The sequence below is a fragment of the Ruditapes philippinarum genome, unplaced genomic scaffold, assembly GCF_026571515.1.
Source record: "Ruditapes philippinarum isolate M1 unplaced genomic scaffold, ASM2657151v2 ctg1279_1_1_1_1, whole genome shotgun sequence".
Lineage (NCBI taxonomy): Eukaryota > Metazoa > Mollusca > Bivalvia > Venerida > Veneridae > Ruditapes > Ruditapes philippinarum.
The window spans coordinates 28,761-51,306 of record NW_026860496.1 but is presented as its reverse complement, the minus strand read 5'-3'; the positions used below and the strand labels follow the sequence as shown (position 1 = coordinate 51,306).

At 29.8% G+C, this 22,546-nt stretch overlaps 1 protein-coding gene across 1 annotated transcript; it reads left to right on the top strand.

Moving 5' to 3' along the window:
* The first annotated feature begins 17,671 nt into the window (after window positions 1-17,671).
* Window positions 17,672-18,205, top strand: LOC132760306 (zinc finger protein 468-like). The gene has a single exon (XM_060752256.1). The coding sequence runs from the start codon at window positions 17,672-17,674 to the stop codon at window positions 18,203-18,205; it is 534 nt and encodes a 177-aa protein (XP_060608239.1).
* Window positions 18,206-22,546: the final 4,341 nt, after the last annotated feature.

Below are 22,546 nucleotides of genomic sequence, written 5' to 3'. Positions count from 1 at the left end.
CTAATTAGCTAGTTGCCAGAGCCATCTTTGACTTCTGTTGCTTTTTGGCAATTGATAAAGTAGAATTTATTAAATATTTTGTATGGAAGTCAAGTTAATATTTTATCTATATTTTGTTACATTTACGGCAAACATTTTGATATTCAGCGCTCCTTTCCTAAGGTGAAAAGCACTTGACAAAACTAACATGCTATTCAGTTACTATTATGAAAGTGATCCGTTATTTTGTTTAACTTCATGGAACGCCGCCTTTCCTTGTTGATCTTGTTTTTCATATATATATATATATCAGCTATGGATCTCTTCAGCACACATGAAACTCGACTAGAATTTTGTTCAGCAATTCCTTTATGTTGAGCCTATTCTCAATAAATGTTTCAATAAAGGTTTGTTTTTGTTTGAATATTAGGCATCGTTTGGTGGAAACTCTGTATTTGGAGTCCGTTTGGCGACACATTCTCCATATATATTGCATATTTTGGGCACACCATAACCCATGACGGAAAGAATATCTCGATGAAGACTGCATAAAAATCCGAACAATATGGGTAAATAAATATGAAGGAATGCCAAGAAAGTAGAATCACGTTTCGATTTTCTTTAAAGGAGCTTTATATTTTAAATAAATGTTTAAAATCAAGAATATGTAGTACGATTTACTACCAAATCGATCTAATAAAAACAGTATAACTAGGTGCCTTTATCTTAAATTAGGGTAATTACTGTAATAATCAGTTATAGTAGATTCCGCTAAACATGACTATGAAAATACATTCATAATGTGACTTAAATACTTTTAATAATAATGATGATAAATAATAATGATGATGATGGTGGTGGTGATGATAATATAATAAAAATTACAAAAATGATTAAATAATTATAATAATAACAATTACAATAACGATTAAATAATAATAATAATAATAATAATAATAATAATAATAATAATAATAATAATTCATTTCATTTTATTGGCAAATCGGCAAATAAACATTACCTTTGGCCATTCACAGAGTATCATGACAAATATGGCCAAAAGTTAAATAGTTACAAACATTACATCATACAATATATAACAAAAAGAGTACAAGAATGAAACTAATTAAGAAGCAGTTACATCTTCAAGAGACTGTTGCCTCAACTTAAATGCATTATGAACATAGTGAGCACATTTAAGAATAAGCTTTTTGTTATTAGTGGACAATATAGTCGAAAATTTTTGTATAGTAGGCCATGAAATGTTTCCTAAATATTTGGTTCTTATAACAGTATAAACTGGACAACATAAAAGGAAGTGGTATTCTGATTCAATAGAGTTATATATACATAGTTTACATTTGCGATCGTTTCTATCAATGTTAAAAAATCTTCCAGTTTCTATTTCTAAGTTATGCGAGCCTAGTCTGAAACAAGCAAAATCTTTTCTTAACACATTATTTGTTAAAACATCAAGATATTTTTCATAACAAAAAGAAGTTTTAAATTTTCTGTAATAATCAAGCTTGGGCATATTTTGTATAGAAGTATTCCAGTTCTGTAAATATTGGTCACGCAGACGCTGCTTTAACATTGGCATATAATTAAAATTTAAGTTAAAGTTAAGCCAAATATCACTACAACCTAAGCTGTCTAACAAGCGTTTTATACTGCTTGCCCAATTACAATCAACATTTCTATTACACTGATCTACAAACATGTTGCATATTGGTGAGTCCTGGTTTTTCATAATTTTTAACCAGAATTTAAGAGTTCTTTCTTTAGAAATAACAGAAAGAGGAAATCTTCCTAACTCACCAAACACAGCAACATTCGGTGTTTGCTGACGTACACCAAGTATATACTTGCAAAATTTAACATGAATTTTGTCTATTTCTTTACAATCATAAATACCCCAAACCTCTGCATTATATAACAAAATTGGTAGCACCATAGAATCAAAAAGTGACATTTTAGTTTTTATATCTAAATTTACTCTACTGAATAACCCTAACAAACAATTGTATGCTTTCAAAGCTTGTTCAGACAGCGTAATAGCAGCAGTTTTCATATTACCAGTGTATGTAAAATTTACACCTAAATAGCAAAAATGATCAACAACTTCAAGCATTTCACCATTTATAAACCATTGAAAATGATGTCTTTGTTTACGTTTTTCAAATATACATATTTTTGATTTATTGACATTTATTTTTAAACCCCATTTCATGGAATAACTATAGACTGCATCTAACTGGGCTTGTAAGCTGTGCGGGTCAGTGGTAAAGAGCGCTATGTCATCAGCAAATAGCAACATATACATAGATAACTGGTTAAGATCATTGTCAGTAAGAGAGTTATAATCAATGTTGTCACATATATCATTTACAAAAAGGATAAATAAAATCGGCGAGAGTGGTTCCCCTTGTTTTAATCCAAGGGTAACGTCGAAAAAATCAGAGAGAGGCATCGAAGATGACAATTTTACACAAGAGGTAACAGATGCATATATCGACTGTAACATAGTTAACATTTTACAACTTATACCAAGTTTCAAAAGCTTTAACCATAACGCATCTCTAACAATAGTATCGAAAGCTTTCTCGTAGTCGATGAATGCGCAATATAGTTTCAATTTACAATTGACTATATTTTGAATAATAGAATGGAGTAAAAATACACAATCTGTTGTAGACCTATTGTCTCTAAAACCGAATTGAGAATCATTAAACATTTTTTGCTCTTCACACCATATGTTTAATCTATTTCGAAGAATAAGTGAAAATATTTTAGCAAGTACATTGACAAGGGTGATTCCTCGATAATTGGAAGGATTAGAGATATCCCCTTTTTTGTGTATCGGAACAATAATACCTTTAGACCAGGCACTTGGATAAATTCCAGTATCAAATATTTTGTTAAAAAATACAACAAGGTATGGAGCTATAAAAGTGTTTGCATCAATAAAAAAAATCTGCAACAATTTTACTATAATCAGCACTCTTGTGTCTCTGCATAGAACGTATTGTTTTAGAGACTTCCTCTACAGTAAATGCGCAATCTAATTTATCAATAAACAGCTGTTCGGGTCTACTATTATGCTCATTTTCCTGAGAATAATAAGGCTGCTGATTGCTGGAGATATTCTTAAAATGGTCTACAAAATCAGAAATATTAACATCAGATACATTTGTTGAACCCTTATTTCTAAATTTATTTATATACTTCCAAAATTTCCTTGGACTATGTTTACTCATGGAAGACAATTTAACTTTTTCCTTGTAATTAAAGTTACGTTTTGCTTTCTTTTTTACATTACAAAACATACGCCTACTATTCAAAAAGTTAGCTCTATTTGCTTCAGAAGGATTATTATGGAAAATTCTTTTATTATTCAAGAAAGATGTTTTTGCCTGTTTACAACTATTGTCGAACCATGGCACTTTTTTAATTGCTTTTTTAGACTTTTTAGTGTGAAAAGTTTTACCATTCATTTTAAAAGATATATCATATACAATATCTGTAAAGTTATTTATACACACATCAATATCAATTTCATCCGAAGCTAATTTAACCGACAATTCATCCAATAATAATTTTTTATCGTTCAACAAAGATTGAAATAAATCTGGATCAGTATCAGTCCACACAATTTTATCATAAGTTAATAAATCAGTGTGATAAAATATCATATGCTCACAATCTAATGAAAAAACAAGTGGGCAATGATCAGAAAATTCTGTCAATTCCAATATATTCATATTTGAAAAACTTGCAAAATTTCTATAGTCAGTTATCAAATAATCGACAACACTAGCCCCTTTCACATTCCGACTGGCATTGTAGCAAGTAAAATCTCCTCGTTCAAGGCGACCGTTACAAATTAAAAGGTCATTTTCTTTGCATAAGGCTAACAGTTTATTTCCGAAGGCGTTCACAGTGTTATCACGAGAAAAGCGTGCAGGTATTGCTCGTATAGATCCATCGTCATTCGGCATATCAATGTAACGGTCGAGGTTAATGTTCTCAACATAATCCAATCTTTGACCTGTCCTGGCATTCAGGTCACCTGTCAAATATGTGTCACCCAGATATTTATACTTGATGATATCAGCGTTTAATTGCTCGAAAAAGTCAAATTGATATAATTCAGAGGAAGCACTTTTGTACACATTAGATTCATTAGGCGGAATGTAACAAGTACATAAATACTGGTCATTTTCGGTCCCAAAATATTCCTTCTTTAATTTAATCCATACTATGCCTTTCATATTCAAACAAACAAGCTCAATTTTGTTTATATACTTATCTTTGTAATAGATAATAATACCGCCACTAGAGCGTTTAGCCTTTTTATTAGATTTAGGTCTAGGACATGAAAAGTGATGATATCCATCTATTTGAATATTAGTTATTCTAGAATGCCAGGTTTCAGTAAACAAGAGCACGTCATATTCATTAACTAAATTCAGGAAGTCACTATCAGATAACTTATTTATAATACCTTGAACGTTCCAGGATAACACTTTAATATTTTGCTGCTTCTCGGCATTATCCTAGTTTGATGGTGGAATGAAGCGCTGGCCATTTATAAAAAGTTTATCGTAAGCTAGGACAGCGTTCTTATTCTGCTCCTTTGCACTTACAAGATGCGGAATGAGTTTCCTTCTGCGTTCTTGTATTATCTTAGGATATTGGTCGCCCACTTTAATGCCAGTTTCCTCTTGCTTGGAATAAGCGGTCTGTTTAACAGAAAGTTTATCTTGAAAAAAGTTAAATTTGGCGACAATAGGTCTGGTCTTAGTGGAGGAGAAACTGCCTACACGGTGCGCACGGTCTATTTTTACATTATGTCGAAAATCAGGCATGCCTAATTTGTTTTCACAGAAGTCATATATTAACTCTAAACATTTTTCATTCTTGCGCTCTTCAGGGGACGACAACTCTTTAAAATTGTAGAACATTAGGTTGTCTCTCATTGAGCGAGACTGAAGATCCACAAGCTCATCGGACAATCTGCTATTTTCGGATTTTAATTCATCAAATTCGCGCGAAAGATTGGAGTTGGTACGCTGTTGGTCGTGGAGGCTTGAATCTATTTTGGCTTGTTTCTGACTTATTTCATCACAAATTTGCGCATCATAATTTCTGCTTGTCTCTATATCATTGATTTTGCGTGACGATTCGTGTAATTTGCTTTCAAGTGTGGACACTCTATTGTCCATTAAAGTTAATTTTTGCGACATAGTTGTGATCTGGCTTTCAATAGAATCTAGTTTTCTTAACCGTAAATCTATTGCCTCGAGCTTCTCCATTATAGTGTGATTGAAGTTCATAGAGGTTTGTTGAGGGGGTGTAGCAAAAGCCGGAGAGTTCATGTAATGCTGAGGTTGTGGGGGAGGGTAGTTCGGACCTTGGTACTGAGGAATCTGTGATAAAAATTTGCCCTGGGATGAGAGTAGACTTGGTGATGTCTGGTCTGCCATCGTAGATCGTTTATCTGGCTGAATGCTTAAATAATTTGGTGAAGACTCAGATTTCGTACGCTTCTTATGTCCTTTCTTACCACCCATTTAAAATGGAATCGTCTACAGAAACATCATCAAATATGAAAAACGTCTATAACATCCAAACTTGTACATCCAAAAGTTGGTTAACTGACAGAAAAGCTTACAGAATAATGAATATTTGCAGCTGTATAAAATTAGTTCATCAAATCTCTCAAATACATACGTAAATCCAACTTTTTCAACGATATACCGGGAACTCAAAAAAACACGTCCGCCATATTTGTCACGTGATTATCAAAATAATAATAAAATAATAAAAATTAAATATTAATAATAATTATATAAATAATAATTACATTAATGATTAAATAATTATAATAATAATAATAATGATAATAATAATAATAATAATCATGGTAGTAGTAATAATAATAATAATAATAATAATTCTAACAATAGGTAGATAGATTGATCCCTGGTATACAATTTTATTTTAATTAATATAGATCCCTTCTCGGAGCTTTTATATAAGAAAACAATTATAGACTTAATTATAAGCATTGACATATGCTCTTTTATTAATAAATAGATTGTGGCAAGTTCTTATTGTAATGCACTAATTTGATAATTCAATTAAGACAGGTTAATGTGCTTGTCGGGCTTATGAATAGAATACTTCCATATGTCAAAATTAAGTGTCAGGAATTAACAAATTAAAATAATTACATATATCCGGTAAGCATTTTCACATGTCCTTTTGTTTCAGTAACTGCGTGCTCTATAAAACGCCAATTTCTAAGTACTTTGACATTACATTAAAATAGTTGCATGATATGATACATAATAAAAACGAATTTATATCTCAATTGTTTGTAAGTCAAAGTAACAAGAAGAAACAAACTGCATTCGAAAGTTAACAGAACACGGGTGAATATATATCATTATTTGTAATTACGTTTGAACGATAAATTGAACACTGTTTTTATGTCATAAATTATTTTGGCATTGATATTCAAATTTTAGTTTTTATCCAAAGAAAAATTTCTAAATATCTTCACTTAATATTTAACAATCTTTAATTCTGTGTACTTTATCACAATGTAGTGTATTTTAACAGACAAATTTATATTACAATTCTCCGATAATCCTTTATATAAAATAGGAACATCATCGTTATAATAATCATCATTCGAAATATGGAGCTAGTTTTGACATTTAAGTTCCAATAATTGGAAGCTGATACCATACTTAAAATTTTAGTAACAATACTGGATATACAAAGGGGATTAAAATTTACTTGTTTATCTTATAGGATTCAAGAACTGTATTGTCAAACAGAAACATGAGCAGGAGTACAGAAAAAAGCAGTTATCAAAATGTGATGTCTGCAAATACAAAACGGCAAATATAACCCACTTAATTAGGCACACGAAAATGCATACTGGTGATCAAATAATTCAATGCGATATTTGTTTTCAACTGTTTTCACGAAACTATTTTCTTAAAACGCATATGTCAATACACACAGAAGAAAAGAATTATAAATGCGAGCAATGTGACAAAACATTTGCAGATAAAAGTGCTAAAAGAACTCACAAGATTAGTCACACAGGAGGGTAAGGAATTAAATGTGAAATGTGTGACAAAGCATTTTCAGATAAAAGTACTCTTAAAACTCATATGACAGTGCAAACAGGAGAGAAGAAATTTAAATGTGAAATATGTGACAAAGCATTTGCTCATAAATTTACCCTTAAATCTCATTTAGAAGTACATTTAGGACCAAAGAAAGAGAAGAATTATGAATGTGGAATATGTTACAAAGCATTTGCTAGCAATAGCATTCTAAAATCACACATGACAGTGCACACAGGAGAAAAGAATTATAAATGCAAAATATGTGACAAAGCATATGCTCGCAATAACCATCTCAAATCACATATGGCAGTGCACACAGGAGAGAAGAATTATGAATGTGAAATGTGTGACAAGGCATTTGCAGATAAATGTACTCTTAAAAAACATATGACAGTACACACAGGGGAGAAGAAATTTAAATGTGAAATATGTGACAAAGCATTTGCTCAGAAAAATAATCTTAAATCTCACATGGTTGTGCACACAGGAGAGAAGAATTATAAATGCCAAATATGTGACAAAGCATTTGCTCATAAATTTACTCTTAAATCTCATTTAGAAGTTCATTTAGGACAGAAGAAACAGAAGAATTATAAATGTGGAATATGTGACAAAGTATTTGCTCATAAAGTTACTTTAAAAACTCATATAGAAGTACATTTAGATGGGAAGAAATATAAATGTGGAATATGTGACAAAGCATTTGCAGTTAAAAGTACTCTTAAAACTCATATGACAGTACACACAGGAGAGAAAAATTTTAAATGTGAAATATGTGACAAAGCATTTGCTCAGAATTGTACTCTTAAATCTCATATGGTTGTGCACACGAGAGAGAAAAGTTATAAATGCCAGATATGTGACAAAGCATTTGCAAGGAAAAGTAACCTCAAAAGTCATGTGACAGTGCACATGGGAGAGAAGAATTATAAATGTAAAATATGTGACGAAGCATTTCGTTGCAATAGACATCTAAAAAGTCATATGACAGTACACACGGGAGGGAAGAATTATGAATGTAAAATATGTGAGAAAGCATTTGCTTGCAATAGTCATCTGAAAATTCATATGACAGTGCACACAGGAGAGAAGAAATATAAATGCGAAATATGTAACAAAGCCTTTTCTATTAAAAGCAATCTAAAAACTCATATGACAGTGCATACGGGACAAAAAAAATATAAATGCGAAATATGTGACAAAGTATTTGCTCATAAAAGTACTTTAAAAACTCATATAGAAGAAGTACATTCAGGAGAGAAGAATTATCAATGTGAAATATGTGACAATGCATTTGCAGGTAAAAGTTACCTTAAAAAGCATATGACAGTACACACAGGAGAGAAGAATTATAAATGTGAAATATGTGACAAAGCATTTGCTCGTACAAATACTCTAAGAGTTCATATGCTTGTGCATACGGGAGAGAAGAAATTTAAATGTGAAATATGTGACAAAGCATTTGCTCAAAAGAGTATTCTTAAAACTCATATGGTTGTGCACACGGGAGAGAAGAAATTTAAATGTGAAATATGTGACAAAGCATTTGCTCGTAAAAGTACTCTTAAAATTCATATGGTTGTGCACACAGGGGAGAAGAACTTGAAATTCGAAATATGTGACAAAGCATTTGCTGGTAAAAATGATTTTAAAACTCATATGGCTGTGCACACAGGAGAAAGGAATTAAACTTTTAAATTATTTGATAAAGAACTTTCTTAACAGGAATTTTTTAAAGTCATAAGTCACATGAGAGAAGAATTATTAATACAAAATATCTGAGAAAAAAAATTCTCATAGTAATAAACTTTAAAAAAAATCGTTGTTAATACACGCGTATCAATCATGCAAAAACCATTTCCTAATGGAATTTCTCTCGTACGAACACATACAGAAGGGAAGTAACCTCAAAGTTATTTGTTTTGTCATATGAGAGAGAAGAAAAAAAGATGTGGAATGTTAGTGATAAATCATTTTCTCTAAAATTTATATCTTGTAAAAATACAGTCAGATAGGAAAAGTGTAAATGAGATGTATGTAACAAATCATCATCATCACCATCATCACCATCATCATCATCATCATTATCAGCAACAGAGCAGCAACAGCAGCAGCAGTGGTTTTAGTAGTGGTATTTATTATTACCTTATTATCATTATTATTCTCCTCATTATTATTATTATGTTATTAGATTAGCCACATAAAAAAATATTATTTGATCAAAGAAAATGTAAACTATGTAACACTCTAGAGGATGAATTCCAATACTTATTTGAATGTCCCCTATACCAAAAAATTAGACAAATGCATATCGAGGATACCTAACATACTAAAATTTAGAGAATTATTCCAATCTGAAAATATGTGGATAGTTTTTACAATGTTTGTTTTTAAAAGTTAAATAAATATACAGCGTACTGTATCAATTCTGGCTGTATCATGAAAATGATATTATATAAAATATGTTATTATGAATAAGAATAGACGAAGTAATAGATCTGCTACATGTAGACAATTCTTATATCATGTCATTGATATGTTTTGCAAGTAACAATTGTATTATTATTGTATACTAACAGGCAGACTGCCTTTGTATAAATAAAGTTTACCATATATTCAAGACAGGCATGCATTAATTGTTAACTCGCTGACACCATTTTAAAACTTACTGTAAGATACAAATATAAAAATTCATATTATAAGTTCAAAAGCTCATAAACTGGAATATTGTTTTCCTTTATAATGTTAATTGACTACATCGTATTTGTAAATTGTGTTATTTATAGTTATTCAATTAGAGTACCATTTTCTGTAGTATATTGGACTTATTATTTCATAACTATATATTTTGTATTGTTCCTAAATATTCCATAATTGTCATGTTTAATGAATTGCAAATTTGCTAATAAACGAATTAAAACAAAGAGAAACTGTTTCTTCATCATATATTTCTGTTTGATTTTATCAACAAGTATTCTATTTACAGTAAATAGGAGACAAACATTATGTCGCAATAATCTAGGTCATATCCAAAGATAATAAAAATGCCATTATACATGCATATATATCGATAACAAGAAGTGATTCGGATGTGGCATCAATCTATAAGTTTCCAAAAATTTGGGATATGAATGCAAATATTTCCTCTTCCAGGAAAGTTTTGAAAACTGTAGCATGCCGATGCATTATATCTCAGACTTTTAAATTGACAATTAAATACCGTAATAATATCTATTTTAAAATATGGCAACTATGAATACAATATATAATCTCATCATTATAAGACATGTTCAAGTACAATATTTTTATTCCTGGAGTCCTAGTAAAGTTTCAAAAAGTAACTAACTAGCCAAGTGCTAGAGCTGTCTTTGACTTCTGTTGCTTTTTGGAAACTGATAAAGTAGCATTCATTTATTGTTTTGTATGGAAATCAAGGTAATATTTTATCTATATTTTATTACCTTTACGACAAACATTTATTTTTATATTCGGCGCTGAAAAGCACGTGGCAAGAAAAACATGCTATTCAGTTACTATTATGAAAGTGATCCGTTGTTTTGTAGATGGTTTCCCATATCAGCTATAAAATCTCTTCAGCACATATGAAACTCGACTGGAATTTTGTTCAGCAATTCTTTTATGTTGAGCCTATTCTCAATAAATGTTTCAATAAGGGTTTGTTTTTGTTTGAATATATAGCATCGTTTGGTGTTAAGATTATGAGGAAACTCTGCATTTGGAGTCCGTTTAGCGACACATTCTCCATATATATATTGCATACTTTTGGCACACCATAACCCATGACGGAAAGAATATCTCGATGAAGACTGCATAAAAATCCGAACAATATGGGAAATTAAATATGAAGGAAAACCAGGAGAGTAGAACCATATTTCGATTTTCCTATAAGGCGCTTTGTACTTTATATAAATGTATAAAATGTTGAAAACTTAATCTGTGACTGACCTATTTTCTCCTTCACATATCGGCTTAAAGCTCACATCTGGAAAAGCGGCAATTCCCTTTATCTTTTACGATGCTCAATTTTGAGATCCGTATGGGGTTCCTCCCCCGTGAGTGTAGAGTAGATTATATTTTGATGTTCTGATTATATCTTCAAAGCCCATGTGTCTTATGATAAACACATGGGTGTTATCATGTAAATGTATGTAATGGTATCTTATTTTTTATGTCAGTATACAATGCATTGAATGCAATGTGATAGAATTATAATACAGTATGTGTAGAAATATTCGCGGGCTTCAAATTTTCGCGATCTTCGCGGTGACATTCGATCCGCGAATTCATGTTCAGCGCGAATATTTCTACACCAAAAATTTCTTAATAGTCATATTTTCGCGCATCTATAGAACAATGTATATCAGTGTGTAAACGACTGCCATTAGTCTGGTATCTGTGGCGATTTCAAAGAGTGATGTTAATGTTTTATAAACCAGACATGTAACATTTAGCTCTGAATATAAATCAGTTTGCTAGTGTAGTATTGTTTGACTGATATGATTATCGGATTCTTGTATAAACATGTTTGAACAATACCATTGTATCACGCTATTTATTTTAGTCATAAACGTCTTTACATCTGATCAGATTATATTTTGTTTTTCTAAAAAGCAATTACACAAATAACACAAACAATTAACGATTCTAACTGATGAAAACATGGAAAACAAAACACAATTACTCAGCCAACATTTTAACAAAATTGGTAAAAAGATTATGGTCTCATTCAGTGCTGTTTAAAACTGTGAAAAATCACGCGCGTTAACGGACATTCTTTTGTTTGCCATAATCTGTCCGCTAGACAAATTAGTGTCTTTGTTCTGTACAATAGCGTATTGTTTGACACCAGGTGTTGATAATAACTGTGAAGTCCAAAATGATTACAGTTAAAAGTATGTAAATAAAAGAATGCTGCTTGCGAAAACCATTGCCGTATCGTGTAAGAGTAATTTTCTTATTTCTAACCTGATGGACGTACGCGAATTTATGATTTTCGGCAGTCACTTCCGCGAATTCAAAATAGCGCGAATATTTGTATATACCCCCAAAATGGACCTTTCCGCGAAAATTTGCTTCCGCGAATTTAAATACACATACAGTAATCTATACAAAATTAATATTACAAACAGTTAGATAAAGATCAAAGCGTTATCTTTAAAATATTAGAATGTGTTAAATAAAAGTCAGAGGGTGAACATTCATTAATCTTAATATCTTTATTAACATTCATTATGTAAAATGTCAATAATGTTGGTTATTTTATTATCAATCAACGGTCTATTCAAATTAGTAACAAAAGTATGGGGTCATGTCCACTCTTTAAAATTAATATCTGGGGTTTTGTCTACTCTATAAAATTCATGTGTGGGGTTTTGTCCACTCTATAAAATTTTGAGGTGTGCGTTTTGACGTATGGTGTTTTGTCCGTCTTCCGGTACTACTATGTGTTATTTCTTCTCATGACAAATTTAAGGACACATGGCAGATTTCACATGTGTACAGCCAAGGACTGACTATCGATTCACGAAATTATCTCGTTGTTAAATTGTTCATATAATTCTATTACGGCGGCAAGGGTAAACAACCTTCTTAGTCCACCAATCCCCGCCACACACACAAATGCGCGCGCGCACACAAAGGGGACTTGAGAAAATACTAATACGAATACGAATACGAAAAGTTTATTTGTATAAAGCATAGTACAATGCTTATAACAAGTATAAATTGTAATATATACAATGTTTGGAGATCAAAACATGGATTTTTCCAGCAAACATAAGATGTTTCATGGAATATTATGTTCAATATTCAATATGATATTTAACATGTTTAATATATATGTTGCGCTTGCATGCATAAGTTTCAAATAAACAGACGCCAACCTACAATATCCTGAATAGTCTGCACTTAACTTATTCTATCATTTTCTAAAATATAAAGACATGAAGAACACTAAAGTCCTTTAGACTAAAAGTAATATTCACTGTTGCAAGTCAGTTCTTTTGAAAGATATACATGCAAACGCAAACATCTTAAACAATAAGTTATGGTTCGAATATATTTCATTTTCAAATATTACAAGAGGAGATATTATGAAATACGTTGTCTATTTGCTAAGTAAATAAATTTAGACAAAGCACAATATAGTTTTCATAGAATTAGAAGACATTAGACTACCGAATTTTATAACAAGTATCAATTGTAATATATACAATGTATGGAGATCAAAACATAGATTTTCCAGTAAACATAGGATGATTCATAGAATATTATGTTTAATATTCAATATTTAACATGTTTAATATATATGTTGCACTTGCATGCATAAGTTTCAAATAAACAGACGCCAACCTACAATATCCTGAATAGTTTGCACTTAACTTATTCTGTCATTTTCTAAAATATAAAGACATGAAGAACACTAAAGTCCTACAGACTAAACGTAATATTCACTGTTGCAAGTCAGTTCCTTTGAAAGATATACATGCAAATGCAAACATCTTAAACAGTTAATTATGGTTCGAATATATTTCATTTTCAGATATTACTAGAAGAGATACTATGAAATACGTTGTCTATTTGCTAAGTAAATAAATTTAGATAAAGCACATATAGTTTTCTTAGAATTAGAAGACATTAGGCTGTCGAATTTTATAACAGACGGCCAGTGACAATAATAAGGTTTAAAAAACCTTTTCCTCAATTCTCTATAACGTGGACAGACTAACAAAAAATGATACTCTGTTTCAGGTTGTCTCATTAAACAAGATTTACATATTCTTTCTGATCTTGGTATATTTTCATATCGACCAGATTCTACACATAAGTTATGTGATGACGTTCTAAATTTAGTAAGAGCAATTCTATGATTTTTGTCTGTAATTAAATCAAAAATACTTTTCACATTTAAAAATCATGTTTAAAAATGCTATAAGTTTGCAGGCGACCAGAATTGTTTATATCAGTATACCACTTCTGTATAAAAGTATCTATAATTCTTTGTCTGATAATGACAAAGGGAATATCTATATCAAACTGGTTAATCCATACATACGCTAAACCATGGGTTGTTAAAATGTTTTTAATACAAAAAGCCCAGTTTTTTGAGTTATATGTATTCCCAGAATCAACATCTTGCTTAAGCATTGAATAAACTTTTTTAACAATCTCTGTATCGTCAAGCTTAATAATTTTCACCCAAAACTTAATCATCTTAATTTGTCTCATCACAGAAAAAGGGTAACGGCCTTATTCACCGTATAGCGCCGAGATGTTAGTTGATTTTCGAACGCATAAAAGTCGTCTCAAAAATTTTGTATGTATTTTTTCAACATCGCGTCCGTCATGCATTCCCCAAATTTCTGATCCAAAGTTAAGGATTGAGCCGACAAGTGAATCAAAAATTTTACATTTCTGAGAAACAGACAACTCAATATTATTAAATATGGTAAAAACGTTATAAAGAGCAAATGAGGCATGTTCAGATATATATTTCTGAGTTCTATACCAGTTTCCGTTCTTTAACAAAGTGATACCTAAATATTTGAATGAATTCACCAGTTCAATAAGGGTGTCGTTAACATAAAAGTCATGGTGTGTATGTCTGCCCTTTTCAAAAATCATTGCTTTTGTTTTGTTGTTCGAAGTATTTATCTTTAATCCCCAAAGACTACAGTATCTCTCGACATCAGACATCATCGACTGTAAACTCTGCGGGGACTTAGCAAACAATACTTGGTCGTCTGCGAAAAGTATTAAGAATAGCTGAAGTTCATTAATAGAGAAAATACCTTCTAGGTCGGTATTAATATACCTTAAGATGTCGTTCACGAAGATACAAAAGCTACCATTTTTCATGTTTTATAGAAAAATCAAGTACATGTAGTTCGATTAACTACCAAATCCATCTCATAAAAACAGTATAACTTGGTGCCTATATCTTAAATTAAGGAAATAATCAGTTAAACTCATATGATTAATAAAATTCTTCCGAATTTTAATTTACATGTAGATCTATACTTTTTTATCTCCTAATAATCGATAGATTCATACATTGACCTTTTACTTTTGCCATTTATACCCAATCATTTCAAATATATACTAGATTCCGCTCAACTTTACAATGAAAAAATAATGTGAATTTAATAATTGTAATGATGATGATGATGATGATGCTGTTGATGATGTGGATGATGATCATGATGATGTAATTGATAATATAATAATAATTACAATAATGATTAAATAGTAATCATAATGATAATAATAATAATTATAATAATGATAAAATAATGACAATTATATTTATAATAATTGCATTCATGATTAAATAATAATAATAATAATGATATTTTAATAATAATAATAATAACAATGATAATAATAATAATAATAATAATAATGATAATAGTAATAATAATAATAATAATAATTATAATTTTAATTATAGGTAGATAGATAGATCCCTATTATGACATTTTATTTTAATTGATATTGATCCCTACTCTGACCTTTTATTTAAGAAAACAATAGACTTAATAATAGCCACTGACATGTATTCTTTTGTTAATTAATAGATTATGGCGAAGTTCTTATTGTTATGCACTAATTTGATAATGCAATGGAGATAGGTGATGGGACATGTCGGGCTTATGAATAGACTACTTCCATGTGTCAAAATAAAGTGTCATGAATTAACAAATTAAAATAATTACATATATCCGGTAAGCATTTTCACATGTCCTTTTGTTTCAGAAACTGCCTGTTCTATAAAACGCCAATTGCTAAGTACTTTGGCATTATATTAAAATAGTTGCGTGATATGATACATTATAAGAACGAATTTATATCTCAATCGTTTGGTAGTCAAAGTAACAAGAAGAAACAAATTTCATTCGAAAGTTAACAGAACACGGGTAAATATATATATCATTATTTGTAATTACGTTTTAACGATAAATTGAACACTGTTTTTATGTCATAAATTATTCTTGAATTGGCATTTAAATTTTAGTTTTACTTCAAAGAAAATTTCTAAATTTCTTCCTTTCGTCTTTAATTTTGTGTACTTTATCACATTGTAGTGTATTTTAACAGACAAATTTATATTACAATTCTCCGATAATCCTTTAAATAAAATAGGAATGTCATCAGTATAATAATCATTATTCGAAATATGGAGTTAGTTTTGACATTTACGTTCCAATAATTGGAAGCTGATACCATACTTAAAATTTCAGTAACAATACTGGATATACAAAGGGGATTAAAATTTACTTGTTTATCTTATAGGATTCAAGAACTGTATTGTGAAACAGAAACATGAGCAGGAGAACAGAAAAAAGCAGTTATCAAAATGTGATGTCTGCGAATACAAAACGGCAAATATAACCCACTTAATAAGGCACACGAAAATGCATACTGGTGGTCAAATAATTCAATGCGATATTTGTTTTCAACTGTTCTCACGAAACTATTTTCTTAAAACGCACATGTCAATACACACAGAAGAAAAGAATTATAAATGCGAGCAATGTGACAAAGCATTTGCAGATAAAAGTGCTAAAAGAACTCACATGATTAGTCACACAGGAGGGTAAGGAATTAAATGTGAATGTGTGACAAAGCATTTGCTCGCAATAGCCATCTGAAATCACATATGACAGTACACACAGCAGAGAAGAATTATAAATGTGAAATGTATGACAAAGCATTTTCTGAATGAAGGTACTCTTAAAACTCATATGACAGTGCAAACAGGAGAGAAGAAATTTAAATGTGAAATATGTGACAAAGCATTTGCTCATAAATTTACTCTTAAATCTCATTTAGAAGTACATTTAGGACCAAAGAAAGAGAAGAATTATGAATGTGGAATATGTGACAAAGCATTTTGCTAGCAATAGCATTCTAAAATCACACATGACAGTGCACACAGGAGAAAAGAATTATAAATGCAAAATATGTGACAAAGCATATGCTCGCAATAAACCATCTCAAATCACATATGGCAGTGCACACAGGAGAGAAGAATTATGAATGTGAAATGTGTGACAAGGCATTTGCAGATAAATATACTCTTAAAAAAAATATGACAGTACACACAGGAGAGAAGAAATTTAAATGTGAAATATGTGACAAAGCATTTGCTCAGAAATATAATCTTGAATCTCATATGGTTGTGCACACGAGAGAGAACAATTATAAATGCCAAATATGTGACAAAGCATTTGCTCATAAATTTACTTTTAAATCTCATTTAAGAAGTACATTTAGGACAGAAGAAACAGAAGAATTATAAATGTGGAATTTGTGACAAAGTATTTGCTCATAAAGTTACTTTAAAAAACTCATATAGAAGTACATTTAGATGGGAAAGAAATATAAATGTGGAATATGTGACAAAGCATTTGCAGTTAAAAGTACTCTTAAAACTCATATGACAGTACACACAGGAGAGAAAAAAATTTAAATGTGAAATATGTGACAAAGCATTTGCTCTGAAATGTACTCTTAAATGTCATATGACAGTACACACAGGAGAGAAAAATTTTAAATGTGAAATATCTGACAAAGCATTTGCTCAGAAATGTACTCTTAAATCTCATATGGTTGTGCACACGGGAGAGAAAAGTTATAAATGCCAGATATGTGACAAAGCATTTGCAAATAAAAGTTACCTTAAAAAGCATATGACAGTGCACACAGGAGAGAAGAATTATAAATGTGAAATATGTGACATAGCATTTGCTCGTACAAATACTCTTAGAGTTCATATGCTTGTGCATACGGGAGAGAAAAAATTTAAATGTGAAATATGTGACATAGCATTTGCTCAAAAGAGTATTCTTAAAACTCATATGGTTGTGCACACGGGAGAGAAGAAATTGAAATGTGAAATATGTGACAAAGCATTTGCTCGTAAAAGTATTCTTAGAATTCATATGGTTGTGCACACAGGGGAGAAGAACTTGAAATGCGAAATATGTGACAAAGCATTTGCTCGTAAAAATGATTTTAAAACTCATATGGCTGTGCACACAGGAGAGAGGAATTAAACTTTTAAATTATTTGATAAAGAACTTTCTTAAAAGGAATTTTTTTAAAGTCATAAGTCACATGAGAGAAGAATTATTAATACAAAATATCTGAGAAAAAAATTCTCATAGTAATAATCTTTAAAAAACATTGTTAATACACGCGTATCAATCATGCGAAAACCATTTCCTAATGGAATATCTCTCGTACGAATACATACAGAAGGGAAGTAACCTCAAAGTTATTTGTTTTGTCATATGAGAGAGAAGAAAAAAAGATGTGGAATGTCAGTGAAAAATCATTTTCTCTAAAAATTATATCTTGTAAAAATACAGTCAGATAGGAAAAGAGTAAATGAGATGTATGTAGCAAATCATCATCATCATCATCATCATCATCATCATCATCATCATCATCATTATCAGCAACAGAGCAGCAACAGCAACAGCAGTGGTTTTAGTAGTGGTAGTAATTATTACCTTATTATCATTATTATTCTCATCATTATTATTATTATGTTATTATATAAGCCACATAAAAAAATATTGTTGATCAAAGAAAATGTAAACTATGTAACACTCTAGAGGATGAATTCCAATACTTATTTGAATGTCCCCTATACCAAAAAATTAGACAAATGCATATCGAGGATACCTTACATACTAAAATTTAGAGAATTATTCCAATCTGAAAATATGTGGATAGTTTTTACAATGTTTGTTTTTAAAAGTTAAATAAATATACAGCGTACTGTATCAATTCTGGCTGTATCATGAAAATGATATTATATAAAATCTGTTATTATGAATAAGAATAGACGAAGTAATAGATCTGCTACATGTATACAATTCTTATATCATGTCATTCATATGTTTTGCAAGTAACAATTGTATTATTAGTGTATACTAACAGGCAGGCTACCTGTATGTAAGTAAAGTTTACCATATATTCAAGACAGGCATGCATTAATTGTTAACTCGCTGACACCATTTTAAAACTTACTGTAAGATACAAATATAAAAATACATATTATAAGTTCAAAAGCTCATAAATTGGAATATTGTTTTGCTTTATAATGTTGATTGACTATATCGTATTTGTAGATTGTTTAATTTATGGTTATTCAATTAATGTACCATTTTCTGTGGTATATTGGACTTATTATTTCATAACTATATATTTTGTATTGGTTCTAAATATTCCATAATTGTCATGTTTTATGAATTGCAAATTTGCTAATAAACGAATTAAAACAAAAAGAAACTGTTTCTTCATCATATATTTTTGTTTGATTTTATCAACAAGTATTCTATTTACAGTAAATAGGAGACAAACATTATGTCGCAATTATCTAGGTCATATCACAAGATAATAAAAATGCCATTATACATGCATGTATATCGATCACAAGGAGTGATTCGGATGTGGCATCGATCTATAAGTTTCAAAAAATGTGGGATATGAATGCAAATATTTCCACTTTCAGACATGTTTTGAAAACTGCAGCATGCCGATGCATTATATCTCGGACTTTTAAATTGACAATTAAAGACCGTAATGATATCTATTTTAAAATATGGCAAATATGAATACCATATATAATCTCATCATTATAAGACATGTTCACGAACAATATTTCTATTCCTGGAGTCCTAGTAAAGTTTCAAAAAGTAACTAACTAGCCAAGTGCTAGAGCTATCTTTGACTTCTGTTGTTTTTGGCAATTGATAAAGTAGCATTCATTTATTATTTTGTATGGAAATCAAGGAAATATTTTATCTATATTTTATTTCCTTTACGACAAACATTTATTTTTATATTCGGTGCTATTCAGTTACTATTATGAAAGTGATCCGTTGTTTTGTAGATGGTTTTCTATATCAGCTATGGAACTCATCAGCACATATGAAACTCGACTGGAATTTTGTCCAGCAATTCTTTTATATTGGGCCTTCTCTCAATAAATGTTTTAACAACGGTTTGTTTTTGTTTGAATATTAAGCATCGTTTGGTGTACACTCTGTATTTGGTGTCCGTTTGGCGACACATTCTCCATATATATTGCATATTTTGGGCACACCATAACCCATGACGGAAAGAATATCTTGATGAAAACTGCATAAAAATCCGAACAATATGGGTTAATAAATATGAAGGAATGCCTGGAAAGTAGAATCACATTTCGATTTTCCTAAAAGGAGCTTTATATTTTAAATAAATGTTTAAAATCAAATATATGTAGTACGATTTACTACCAAATCAATCTCATAAAAACAGTATAACTAGGTGCCTTTATCTTAAATTAGGGTAATTAGTGTTATAATCAGTTATAGTAGATTCCGCTCAACATGACAATGAAAAAATATTCATAGTGTGACTTTAATACTTGTAATAATAATGATGATTGTAATAATGATAATGATGATGGTGGCGGTGGTGGTGGTGGTGATGATGACAACGACGACGACAATGATGATGATGATGATGATGATAATGATGGTGGTGATGATGATAATAACAATTACAATAATGATTAAATAATAATAATAATAATGATAATAATAAAAATAATAATAATAATTATAACAATAATAATAATAATAAAAATTAAATAATAATAATTATATTAATATTGATTACATTAATTATTAAATAATAATAATAATAATAGCAATAATGATAATAATAATAATAATAACCAACATCATCATCATCATCATAGTAATTAATAATAATAATAATAATAATAATAATAATAATAATAATAATAATAATAATAATAATAATAATAATAATAATAATAATAAAAATTAAATAATAATAATAATAATAATAAAAATTAAATAATAATAATAATAATAATAATAATAATAATAGGTAGATAGATAGATCCCTAGTATAACATTTTATTTTAATTAGTATAAATCCCTATGCTTTGACCTTTTATTTAAGAAAACAATAGACTTATTTATAAGCATTGACATGTGTTATTTTATTAATAAATAGATTGTGGCAAAATTCTCATTGTAATGCACTTATTTGATAAATCAATTAAGACAAGTTAATGTGCTTGTCGGGCTTATGAATAGAATACTTCCATGTGTCACAATTAAGTGCCAGGAATTAACAAATAATAATAATAATAATAATTCTATTAATAGGAACAGAACAGTTCTGGTCTGTCCTAATAATAGGTAGATTGCTAGATGCCTAATTTAATTGGTATAGATCCCTACTCGTACCTTTTATTTAAGAAAACAATAGACTTAATTATAAGCATTGACATGTGCTCTTTTATTAATAAATAAATAGATTGTGGCGAAGTTCTCATTGTAATGCACTCATTTGATAAATCAATTAAGACAGGTTAATGTGCTTGCCGGGCTTATGAATAGAATACAATGTACTTCCATGTGTCAAAATTAAGTGTCAGGAATTAACAAATTAAAATAATTACATATATCCGGTAAGCATTTTCACATGTCCTTTTGTTTCAGTAACTGCGTGCTCTATAAAAAGCCAATTTCTAAGTACTATGACATTACATTAAAATAGATGCATGATATGATACATAATAAGAACGAATTTATATCTCAATCGTTTGTAAGTCAAAGTAACAAGAAGAAACAAACTGCATTCGAAAGTTAACAGAACACGGGTGAATATATATCATTATTTGTAATTACGTTTTAACGATAAATTGAACACTGTTTTTATGTCATAAATTATTTTGGCATTGATATTTAAATTTTAGTTTTTATCGAAAGAAAAATTTCTAAATATCTTCACTTAATATTTAACAATCTTTAATTCTGTGTACTTTATCACAATGTAGTGTATTTTAACAGACAAATTTATATTACAATTCTCCGATAATCCTTTATATGAAATAGGAACATCATCGTTATAATAATCATCATTCGAAATATGGAGCTAGTTTTGACATTTAAGTTCCAATAATTGGAAGCTGATACCATACTTAAAATTTCAGTAACAATACTGGATATACAAAGGGGATTAAAATTTACTTGTTTATCTTACAGGATTCAAGAACTGTATTGTCAAACAGAAACATGAGCAGGAGTACAGAAAAAAGCAGTTATCAAAATGTGATGTCTGCAAATACAAAACGGCAAATATAACCCACTTAATTAGGCACACGAAAATGCATACTGGTGATTAAATAATTCAATGCGATATTTGTTTTCAACTGTTTTCACGAAACTATTTTCTTAAAACGCATATGTCAATACACACAGAAGAAAAGAATTATAAATGCGAGCAATGTGACAAAGCATTTGCAGATAAAAGTGCTAAAAGAACTCACAAGATTAGTCACAAAGGAGGGTAAGGAATTAAAT

What these genes read in the sequence shown, in the direction of transcription:
- LOC132760306 (XM_060752256.1), top strand. Translation starts at nt 17,672, where the DNA reads ATGACAGTACACACAGGAGAGAAAAATTTTAAATGTGAAATATCTGAC.